The 12,929-nt window shown below is 38.6% G+C and overlaps 1 protein-coding gene across 1 annotated transcript in view; it reads left to right on the top strand.

Moving 5' to 3' along the window:
• The first annotated feature begins 3,302 nt into the window (after positions 1 to 3,302).
• ppm1e (protein phosphatase, Mg2+/Mn2+ dependent, 1E) overlaps positions 3,303 to 12,929 on the top strand; it is a 56,867-nt gene continuing 47,240 nt past the window's right edge. Inside the window, exons 1-2 of the mRNA XM_030437564.1 lie at positions 3,303 to 3,572; positions 3,686 to 3,879. Coding sequence (XP_030293424.1) covers positions 3,695 to 3,879 — 185 coding nt within the window. The 5' untranslated portion in view covers positions 3,303 to 3,572; positions 3,686 to 3,694. The remainder of the gene's footprint in view (positions 3,573 to 3,685; positions 3,880 to 12,929) is intronic.

The raw sequence follows: 12,929 nt of genomic DNA, 5'->3' as shown, positions 1-12,929 counted from the left end.
CACACACACACACACACACACACACACACACACACACACACACACACACACACACACACAGACACACTTCCAGGAAGAGGCTAGCAACCATTTTCTAAAGCAAGGTGGAGTTGTTGTGCATTTTTTTTCTAGTACCATGCCCATCATTAGAGCTGTTTGAAGGTGTGACAGCAGAATTTCATAAAGCCTTTGCAAACATTTTACTGTACTCTGAAGTTGTCATATATATTATGATATAGAAACAACTCTATATTTTACATCACTCAAGTGGCAAGTGGATAGTTTTGCATGACTTTAGAAAACACTATATTAGTCCCTGAAGTTTTCACACAAGTGTTTATAAATTAGACATCATAAAATCTTGAATCACTTGTTTAAATTCAAGCAAAATATATAACACAACAACAAAATCAGAAATTAACCGAGGCATTATTGAAACTACATTAATTTCAGAACAGTTTTTCATCACAAAATCTTGGATCTACATCTGTCTAATCACACAAAATGAGGTGAAAGAATTTTTGTGTTTAGCTGTTACCTTTGGTTTGGAGGACCAAAATGTTATTGTTTTTTATTCATCACTTATATAAAGTCTTCTTTCTTTCTTTATATTACAGCTTTGACGCTTTGGGGTCTCCAAACCCAGGAGCCTCCTTATACAGAGAATGAAACATGCAGTCCTTGAAGTATAAGTTAGTTTAGTTTTTGGGGGCAGAAAACCAAAACAAGGTTAGATAAGATGAACTGAAGGAATCGGGGCATCGTGTCACCTCCAAAAGCTCCATGTTCTTCCTGAAGAAAGTAAAGTACACACACATATTATTGTCATAGGACCTCTTCTGGCCACATACACCTGACAAACCTTTAATAGAAAGGCACAGTTAAAGAGCTCATTCAGACATGATTTATGGTTTATAAATAAGTAATTATTAAAATGATAATTTGAGTTTGATATGCTTTTGTGATATGTTTTATAAATCTGCTTTATTTTCATGATTAATTATTTAATCTAAAATCTGTAAACCTAAAGTGACGTCTTCAAAGTGCCTCTTTTGTCCAAATAACAGGCCATAACCTCAAAATTCTTCACAGACTGTCATAAATAACAAAGAAAAGCAGTAAATCCTACCATTTAAGAAGCTGGAGCCAGCAGTCATTTGGGAATATTGCTTGGAAAAGGACAGAAACAATTGATTGATTATCAAAATACTTGGCAATAAATTTTCTGACCACTGACTAATTGATTCATTGGTAAATAATTTCAGCTCGGCATGATTGGCCTCCAAAATAGTTGTGATATCACAAATACTGCTATAAAAAAAGACTTTAAGAGTTGAATCCCACCATTAGGGCTTCAACTAAGGATTATTTTCATCACCAAGTAATGCAACAATCTTTTTTTTTTATTGAAACCCTCTTAGGCTAGAAACAGGCTGCTTTTCTGATCTCATGAAGAGATTACTTTTTGGAGATGCATGGTTCCTACAAAACATATATAACATATAACATACATATATATATATATATATATATATATATATATATATATATATATATATACATATATACATATATGCAGTTTATTTAGGCCATCACGTTTAGGATTCTGATTTATCTTACAATATTAGTCAAAATGTTGTTGTAAACTGGAACTATGACTAGTCAGTGTTTTAAGCCTCCAGGTGGATTCCCGATTTTAACCAATGAGTTTCCATCATTATAGCAGGCTGATATATAGTACTGTAAGTGATCATGTGACCTGTCTCAAAGGCTTTTAGCTGCATCAGTGAACGTCTTGAATAACTGATGAGGAGCATGATGGGTTGATGAAATGTCTTATGTATGTAGATGTGGTGGACTCGCTGCTATATTTTTTTTTCCATTTGTCTGTTCACACATGTCTGGAAAATGTTTGGATGTCTGCGCCTTTTCTTCCCTCTGACACATGCATGGCTATTTTTGTTGCCTCTCTTCTGCCTGTTGTTAATGTACTGTGAGGTTTGACCTTCACTGTGCCGTAACGTTGAAACGTCTATTGTTAATCAAGTGAGAGAAAACAATTTAAAAACACTTTTTTTTGATAATCATTTATTAATTTATCAAGGAAAAATACCAAAATGTATTTGCTTCCAGCTTCTCAAATGTGAGGATTTGTTGCATTTATTGACAAAACAAGACATTTAAAGACATCACTTTGGACTTTTGGAAGTTCTGATTTGCCTTTTTCAACTATCAGCTAAAGCTGTCAGATAAATGTAATGGAGTAAAATCAAAATATTCGCCTCTGAAAGGTAGTGGAATAGAAGCAGAAAAATAACTAAATGGAAATAGTTATGGGAAGTTTAAGTACCTTGAAATTGTATGCCTGCTCACCTAAAAAGGAAAATTCAAGTCATTATCTACTCTCCCCCATGCCGGTAGAATCTGGGGTGAAGTTTTGTACATTTCTGGAGCTTCACAACAAAACAGTGTAGTAGATGGGGACTTTAAATCAAATTATGTTAAAATGTTGAAAACAACACATTTACTATGAAGGCTGGATCTTCTAAAAAATAACTGAAAACTGATTGTGAACAATTATAGTATATTTACTTTTTAAATAAAATATAAATTCATGGGAATCAAATGTATGATGTAATGTAACTTTTGATATAAAACTGTAGCTCAAACATTTGACATGTTTGTCATAAAGCTCCAGAAATGTTCTGCGCACTGTAAAACTTTACCGGACTTACCATCAACAAGGTGTGAGCAGATACTGACTGAATTGTCATTTTTGGGTGAACTTAACCTTTAATGTATATGATATAGTTATATCGTACTGTATACATATTCATAAGTGTATACATTACTTGAGTAAATGTACCTAATTACATTCCATCACTGTACTGTTCTTGTTGTTTTTAAGTAAGGGTTTTTGTTATAAAATATACTTTTGTCAAAGTGACATGTTGCTAAGAAAATAAGATAAAAATATGATATAAGCTATAAGGCAAAAGGAGTCCAGATAAAGTACATTACTAAAGTAAAAGTACTTAGTTACATTCCAACAGTGTACTGTTGTTTTTGAATTATGTTTTTTGTTAAGAAATATACTTTTGTCAGTGTGACGTATTGCTTATTAAAAAAGAATGAAATCATCATATAGGACAGTTTTTGTGTGAACTACAGTCAGTAAACAGGCCACCTTCTCTGTAACATTTCCAAAAAGGTCTCAGACGTCACCGCTGCGTGCGCGTACACGACCCATTTATAAACCGCTGCGTCTCTCTGACGTCACCGCCCTCCGCTAGCAGAAATCCCTGATAACGCGACGCGCGCTCCCGCTCACACCTCTGAATGGGGGCTCAGCTCCTGACAGCCAGTCCAGTAGTAGCTTTAATTGTAGACACCGCGGTCCTGCTCGTCCAGTCTGGTCCGCTGTTTTTAACACACACGCACACACACGCATACACGCAGACACACACATTTTCTTTCTCTCTCTCTCTCTCTCTCTCTCTCTCTCACACACACACACACACACCGATAGTCAACGGCTCTGCTCCTCCGGTACCACACGGTCATTTCTTCAGGTAGTTTGACCGCGCACTGACAGTCCAACTAGTTCGGTTAGTGTACTGACTTTTCTCTTCTTCAGCCCGGCAAGTTAGTGTTCTGACGGGCGGAGCTGTCTCTGTCTGTCCAGGAATGAGAAATGATGGCCGGCTCTGCAGCAGAGGAGAAAACCTTCCGACGGTTCCTGGAGCTCTTTCTTCGGGAGATGAGAATGCCTCTGCAGGAGAGCGACCCGGTGCCGATGCGCCCCTTGTCGGACCTGGTGACTGAGGACGAGGTGGAGGGGGAATGCCTCGACCTGTGTCTCCAACACCTCTACAAATAGTTAAGTGTCGGCTTTCTGCCATGGCATCTTGTTTATTTCCGTGTGTCTGTGTCTGTGTGTATTTTAACTCCCAGTATCTGCTATATATCTGTGTTTTGAACGTGAAATTATGTGGAGGAGGTGAGCGACCCCGGCTGGGTCAGACAAGCCGGGATGCCCCGCGGGATGCCGGATACCCGCCTCACGCCGTGCTGGGTGTGTCCGACGCCAAGTTTAGACAAGTGTGTTTATAGAGAGGACAAGAGGTATTACAGCTAAAGCAGAGGTTAAAATGTGACACCGCCTCACACGGGGCTGTGTCGTGTTTTAACCCTCTACAGGCTCGTTTTTAAAATCTGCGTTCGCCTCCTTAATTGCACATCTCGCGGCACACACACTGACGCCAGCAGTGACAGTGCTGCTGGAGGTCCACAAAAGGTGAACCCCTGGATTTGCGTAACAGCTCGACGTCATCATGGTGTAGGAGGGGGAGGAAGCCATCGCCATCACTGCTGCCATCACTGCTGAGCGCGTCTTCGTGCAGGCTAAAAATAACCCCACCGGTTACGTTATTAGCCTCACTCGTTAGTCTGATCGTTACACTTTTAAAAGCCCAGACACAGACTGGGAAAACCACTTAAAGCTGCTCATGACATTGTCAGCGCTTTGCTCATAAATTTGAAGGTGAAATATGACATTTCTCTCCAGATGCATGAGAGGTAACACTTCAATTTGACAGCTCTCCAGATTCAAAGACAAACTTGATGAAAAATGAGTCAGACTGAGAGAAAGCACTCTGCCCTGAGCTCTGCTGCCTGGCCTGGTTTTGAATCCAAAATAGGTGCAGAAACTGTGCTGGGGAGAACAGGGTGGACGGACTCATCTAGGGCAACGAGTAGCAAGGGGACTGCTGCTGCTGCCTGCATGTACGTCTCTGAAAAAGCAGAGTGAAAAAAAGACTCTAAACAGACACATTATCTCCAGCAGCGATGGAGATGGAGAGCATATGTTGGTGGCAGGAGGGATCACATGCAGACAGTAGTGCTGTCAGGTCTTTTCACTGGAAGGTGGTTCACATGTTTAAACCTGCCGGAGCAGAATTACGCATTCATGTCCAGGCTTGATGGAATATAAGATGAACACTCAACATCTTGCACAGCTTGCTCTCCCATCCCCCTCCCCTCCTATTCTGACAGCATGCTCGCACACTTGTCCACCGGCAATTGATGGAGAAATTTGAATAGATTTGGTTTGGTGCCTCCATCTTTGTTTAAATGTCTATTTCAGATAGAGAACCGAAGTCACACCCCTCCTGGTGGAACAAATGAGACCTTATTTTGGAAAAATCTGTTTCGTAGTGAATCGAGAGAGACAATTTTTTTTTTTGATCCATTTTGAATTGTGCCATGACATTTTCATTTTCATTTCATTCAATTTTACACATCAAGTCACAGTTTGTGGTCAATGAAGTAAAACATCATCTAGTTTTATGCTCAGTGAACTAGTCTTGCCCAACACGTCACCAACACCGACATGACCGCCAACTCAGCACAGAATAGGTACTAAAAAAGATGAAAATAACAATAAATCTGCTCATATTGACAACTGCAGTTATGTGAAAAGAGAGTTTGTTAGTTCTGATAGCTGCTGATATGCAATAGCAGCTCTACAATGTTCAACTTATGGGTTTTGGCGAGCGTTCAACTAGACTGTGTCAAAAACGCAACTGTTGGCTGTGTAGTCTTCATAATGTCGTACTTCATAAGTTTTAAGACAAATAACAAATAACAATAAAAATGATCTTTTAAATTGTCAAACATCACATACTACATAGCACAACTTAAGCGGCATCGAAAAATGATTAGTCTCTCTCAATTCACTACTGTACATAGTTTTTCTGAAATCAGGTCACATCGGGCAAACCGAAAGGGCCGTGACTTCAGCTCTCTTTTGTCTAAGACTCATGGGCGCAGTAGTTGTTTTAAAACATTGAATAATGAAGTGCTTACGTTTTGTTTGCACAGAAGATGCCCTTTTAGCTGAAAGGTGCAATTTGTAAGGCATGGCTAGAATTGTATTTAAAACCATCAAAATGAACATTATGTGTGGTAAGTGGAAAGAATCAGCAGTGTTGGCACTATGTCTAAGATGTCTTTGTGTATATTGTGTTGTGGAGATGTCTAATGAAGACCAGACAGCCCTTGCCTGTCCTTTGTCACAATGCCACTTTGTACCGCAAGAGGCGACAGCACGATATCTGGGAAAAAAGTGTGAATAGAAGATATATTCTTACACCTATCATCCTAACAACCAGACTGTCTGAATTCAAGTTTGAAAAGCTAAGAGGAGCTAAATTGCCTCTTTAACTCATTGTAAAAACAATTAATTGAAACTTGGTTTGAAATAGAATTCAACAAAACAGTCTTGGTGTGTCTTTCAAAAATAACCTTGGGTTTGCTCGCAATTAATCCTTAATTCAAGTGAAAATACTTCAATTCTCAAAGCTGTTTTTGCCTGCTGCTGATGCCGAACAGTTTATTGAACTACTGGCTGTGTTTGGGTCCAGTTAGGAAATGGAAGCAGGACATGGTTAGCATAGCTTAGTATGAAGACAGGGTGAAACGGCTAGCATGGCTCTGTCGGCATCTCTAAAGTTCAAATTTAATTGCTGTACATCAAAACCCAACTTTCCATCAGCATGAGGGTGAGTAGATATTGGATGACTTTACATTTTTTTTTTCGGTGAACTGTTCCTTTAATCAGCACACAAAGAGAAAGTAAAGCAAAATTACTGCTACTGTTTCCTGACAAACACTAGTTAGCAAATCAGCTCAGTACATCCATGCACAGTCTTGGGCTATAGTGCAGGTTGCCAGATAAAGTTGTATACATCTCTCAAACCTGGCAACAACAACATTTCAGAAAGCTGTCACACAGTCACTGCACCCAGCATTTCTTTTTGCCAAGGAACAGCTCCAAAGAAGACAGTCTGGCTGTTTATCCCCCTAAAGTCACAGGAAGCAGGGCTAACCCGCCCGCCACATCCAAACACGACCTGACTCCAGTTCTGTACTTCAAGCTCAGACTGGATTTAATCTACCGCCCACTCTCACAGAGAAGTGCGAGTTAGACATTTGTTTAAGCTTTAGTCAGCTGGGTGAGTGTGAGTGTCCCCCCCTCACCACCTGGTGCCTCATGCCGTGGACTAATCGAAGAAAGAAGAAAATCAAGTACCAATCCAAGAGTTGGAACCTTGAGCCTACACAATTATTTTTACTGTGAAATGATATGTTCCATAGCATTTGTATATTTTTGGTTCTCTAAGGGAAATATGTCAGGTGTTCACTCAAATTACAGGTGCAGTGTCTAGGAATTTTAGTCAAAAAATTTAAAAATGACCAAAAGGAACAACAGCGTTGACATTATCTGTGTATTGTATTGCAGAGATATATACTGAAGTTATCATGCATGGCAGCTAGCCCCAGCCTCCCCTCAAAGACTCATGAGCTTGAGAGCTTTAGTTATTGAATATTAAAGGGGAGCTGCTCACATTTTGTTGGTGCAGAACACGCCCATTTAGCTTAAAGCTGCAATACAATTATTAATAAAAAGTATATAACAGTTCTGAAGTCATGATGTCTATGTATTGTGTTGTAAAGCTATATAGTGAAGTTAGCAGGCTAACCAACTAGCCACGTCCAATATCAGTCTAAAGCTCCTATGCTAGTGGTGTAAATACCAGTACTCCTCCAGTTGTCCAAACTCCCAGTCCTGACTGCTAGCCGCACTGCACACCTAAGCTCACTAGCTAATGGCAGCTACAATTAGCAGCGGTTAGCAGTTACTCGAGTGTTATGCTAACCCTTATTCTTTGCAGTATGAATTCAAGAGATGGCCTATTCTTTGATATTGTACCTTTTTTAAAAAAAATAAAAAAAAAGGGGGGGGGGGGATGGAATGTAACTAAATAAATTTACTTAAGTAGAATGCAAGTGTCTCACTTTTGTACTTGAGTATTTAAATTTTCTGCTATTTTATACTTACACTCCACCATATTTTTGAGGTAAATATTGTACTTTTATTCCTCTACATTTATTTGATAACTTAAGTTACTAGATACTTAAAAAAGGACTGAAAATGGAATCTGATAATCGACCAGGCGGATAGTCAGTTGACTCATACTATAGATACCTCTAAGATTAAGTGCATAAAGCTGTAAAAGTTAGTGCCACCTCAACCATCTACTACAATAACATATATATATACATATACATATATATATATGTATATGTATATGTATATGTATATATATATATATATATATATATATATATATATATATATATATATATGTATATATGTATATGTATATATGTATATGTATATGTATATATATATATATATGTATATATGTATATATGTATATGTATATATATATATATATATATATATATATATATATATATATATATATATATATATATACATACATACATACATACATACATACATACATACATACATACATACATACATACATACATACATACATGTATGTATGTATGTATGTATGTATATGTATATATATATATATATATATATATATATGTATGTATGTATGTATGTATGTATATGTATGTATGTATGTATGTATATGTATATATGTATATATATATATATATATATATATATATGTATATGTATGTATATATATATATGTGTATATATATATATATATATATATTTCATGTCGACAGTGCGTGCAGATAACTTTTGTCCTATCGACCGAACCATCTGGCCGTGTTTTGAAAGTGAATTTGCCGTTCATAATTCCTTTCACCATTTCCTTTCGCTTCTGCTTTTTAGTCCACCGTGTTATTCCCGAACACCAACCCTGCTTCTTCTTCTTCTGATTCCCTTTCTTATTCTTCTGCCACCCTCTGGATCAAGACTACAGGTGCCATCGACGGCCGTAAATCAAACGATGCGCGTTTCTTTTTTTTTTTTAAATACTGAGCGTTAATCGAGGTATATATATATATATATATATATATATATATATATATATATATATATATATATATATATACTTTCAATAGATTTAGCTGATAATCCATTTTATGCAGTACTTGTACTTTCACTTAATTAAAGTTTTTGACTTCTTGTTTCACTACTAGAAAAGCTAAATGAAAAATAGGTTTTTAACAATTCTCTGGGCTCCCTGACAACTACAAGCCTTTTGATGTCGAACAAAAGCAGAAACAAGGCAGGACCATGTGATTACATGATGACTGGCTGTTGTAATTTTTTAGTCTACAGCACTCCAAAGCGCACAAATTAGATTGGTGTGTGATCCCTAATGTCAGTGTTTGGCTTAAAACTGCAGTTTGCACAGTCATTTAAATGGAGTCTGTCCAATCTGGCTTTGTGAAATGGTTATTAGCAAAAATAACTGCAGCTCACTGCCTAACTTGCTTTGTGAAAAAGACTTCTGTCTCTCTTTCTCTGGCCGAGCCTTCATCTTATACAGTAAAGTTGGCTCACTGGACTCTATGAATCACTCTTTGGCCCCTCTCCATCAAACATTTTATCTTAAGAGGCCCTTTCAGAAGCTAGCTCTTCCAGCTGCTCACAAGGTCAATAGGGACACTCGTTTTTGTTTTTTTTGGTTTTATGTGGACAGGTTTGCGACAGGACTGGTCAGATGTCCACAAGAATCATGAGGGCTCATCTTCTGAGGATCATGAATATCCCACACCATCCCAAAAACCCAGAAAAAGCATCAGTCAAATAGCCAAAAACGTCATAGCTGTAGTAATTGTGACTCTTGCCTGTCGGGAGCAAAGGAGGAAGTAGTGTTACATTATTAGAGTCAGCAGAGGGTTGGATGTGTGGTCACATTACCGTTGGATTATTTTATCATGACTATGATTGTTACCGAACCTTAACGAAGACATTCATGTAAAAAGGTATGATTATAGTTGACAAAAAATCCTAGTTTCACATTGTGATTGATTCACGTTATAATGCATCAATTTGTTTTCACAACACTACGGCACTTATGTATGCTGCAGGAAATGAGTACTGAAAAAGGTTCAAATATTCGGAAGCAATATATCGTGAAAAGGCTTTAAAAACTCCACATCAAACAGTGGACAGAGTTGGCAAATAGCTGGTGAAAATAGAGGAGCATTTAGCAGCCAAAGTGACGGATATTTCTTTCAGGAGCTGGAAGAGAACAAAAACTGAGCTAAGAGTGAAAATTGGACAGGTTTCCAGACCTACAACTCGAACTGACCAATATTGTTGCTCCGTGTCTAGTCTTGCAAAACCAGACCTATTTCCATAGCATTGTGAAAAAATCCTCTGGCTTGTCTGGATTTCTTTAAACCAATCGCGCTTGTCTTGGACGAGGCTAAACCCAGGCAGCAGCAATGAAGCCTCTACAAATTAGATTCATTGTGAACTTGTTTTGTGAGTGGGTAGGCTAGCATTCAAATGGCTAAATCCTGTCAATAGAAAAGATAAGAGCTGCTAGCTTTGTTGTTTGTACAGTTAGCAACAAGGCTAGTATTCCAGCAGCTTGCCATTTTCAGCGTGAACTTTGTGATAGGGATTTTGAAAACAGTAACACATAGATAGCGGAAGGTAGGAGAACACGGCCTGAAATACGTGCCTGATGGTTTACACCAACAGTCTATATCAGCTGAGTCAGACTGCTCCATAACTGCTGGATGTATGAACAAGACTGCCATATCAATGTAAAAGGTGGTAAATTGTAAGTGCTAAAAGACAGTCACTGTAGGTTTACCCATGTTGATATTTTACTCCAAATTATAATGTTTCCGTAAACCCTGTAGAATAATTGTTCTGCCTCAATGTAAGCGAACCTTAACCATAGTGGTGTAATGGTTTTATTTCTAGTAGTAGGGTTGCTGAGAGCATGGACCAAGATCATGTCGTATAATTGAGATGACTTGTTGGAATTTTTACAACACATCTCAAGCCATGTCTGGCCAATCTATCGGAGATATCTTACATTGGACTTTAAATTGAACCCACAAAGATACTGAGTGACATCTGCTGGATCACACACTTAAAATGGAGGAGGCTGCAGGATTTGTTTCCATCGCTTCAGCTCCTGATCTAACAGATTTCATTGCTGTCTGGTTTAAAGTGTTTTAATGAGTAAAACGAGCAGCTACAGTGTTGTGGTCGGAGTCAAACGTGCAGACTCCTTACCTGATAGGGAACACAGATCATGTATCAGCTCTCATTCAGAGCGGACACTCGATCTAATGTATCACTTATGCTCCCATTAACGTTGCCTGCTGCCAGTTAAAGATGTTCTCTGTGCTCACAGTCTGCAGTGAAATGTACATGTGACAAGGTCTGAGCTGGCGTATATTTGCATCATATACATCAGTTGTCATAGTAACAACAACCCAGGCATCCTTGCACAGAGTAATAATGGTGTTTTGTAGTCAGTGTGAATACAGCAGGCAGCAAGCTAGCCACGTTTCAGTCCGACTGGCAGTTTGATAACAGTGCTTTAGACAGCAGCAGAGCAAATGCAAGCAGTACACCAGGTTCTTTGGGTTTTACATGTTATTTTACTTCTGACTTCTGCTCAATACAGTTGGGAGATGTAGCAATAAATGCTGTGAGATTGTTTAAATTTGTGTTAGAGATTTTGCCCTACTGTTTACACTGTTGTAAATATTCCTTTAAAGACTTTTTAGGTTTGTGAAGGACTTGTGTGTTTGGCTGGGTATCGTTAAAAATATTAGAATATTAGTGCAGATGTGATATCCACATTTCAGTACTGACCTTCTATGATACTTAAAAAAGTAGGTAAACAAGCAACCCCCATCCCCACACAGTTGAGAGATGACAGGGAGTGACATGCAGCAAAGGTCGCATGCCGGATTTAAAGCCTTACAAGGTTCATCCAGGCTTTTTTCCCAGCTGCCTGCTGTGCTATGGCTGGTAGTCTTGTCACAATACTAGAATTTCTTTCTTCCAGACAATACCTTGAAAGATATTGATACTTGATACCATAGGGAAAAACTGACACAACATTGAGGATGTTCTGGTGAAGATTGTCAGTCATCCAAGTCATGGTAATTATAAGTGCTAAATTGTAGACACTGGACTTGTTTCAGTTGGATTCTTTCACACCTCTTTAATTGCCGTCCTTAGAGGACTGTGCTGTACACATCTTTGCCAGAGAGGATAGGTGGTTTGAAAGAGGCGTGAAAGAATCCATCTACGTCAAACTGGAAAGACTATCGTTAAACAGAGGAGATGGCCTATAACGGTACATATCAACCACCTTCAATTCCCACCCCAGACATCTTAAAAACCATTCACACCTGGACCCACCTAGCACTAACGACCCACATGAATGCTGGTTGGGTCAGTGACTCACATGTGACCCTAACGGGGTCAAAGAGAATTGAGAGCGAGAAAGCACAGCTTTCAGTATGACTGCGTCAATACTAGTGATAGACCGATACATCGGCCGGCCAATATTATTGGCCGATTTTTCTGTTTTTACGTGTATCGGCATCGGCCGATGCGGGCTGCTGCGTTCGCCGATCTGGTATTATTTACAGATAGGCGTCCACAGGCAGCTCCGTGTTGCTGGAGACGCTGCAAGAAATGGCAGAGCAGAAAACCAATCCAGTGTGGCAGCATTTCACAGAGCACTGTTCTACCTCACCTGTTTTTAATATTTGTTAACTATTGTTTACTTGTTCTTGTTCTACCTCACCTTTTTACATTTCAATAAATGTTCCTTCTTTTAAAATTGAGACTCGTAACATTTGTTATCATCATTGTGTAATTTTTATGATGTAAATTGAGGGAGCAAAAGTAGCATCGGTTCCAAATATCGGCTCAAGAAAATCGGCAGTCCGTATCGGTCATCGGCGAAGGCTGATGAAAAAAGAATCGGTATCGGCATCTGTCCTAAAAAATTCATATCGGTCGATCCCTAGTCAATACTGCCAAAAATTGGTATTAAAACTGCTTCATATTTTCAGAATCAATATGTATTGATGTATCA

Source organism: Sparus aurata, chromosome 13, assembly GCF_900880675.1.
Source record: "Sparus aurata chromosome 13, fSpaAur1.1, whole genome shotgun sequence".
Taxonomy (NCBI): domain Eukaryota; kingdom Metazoa; phylum Chordata; class Actinopteri; order Spariformes; family Sparidae; genus Sparus; species Sparus aurata.
The sequence above is the reverse complement of the archived record's forward strand: the minus strand, read 5'-3'. Positions and strand labels throughout refer to the sequence as shown.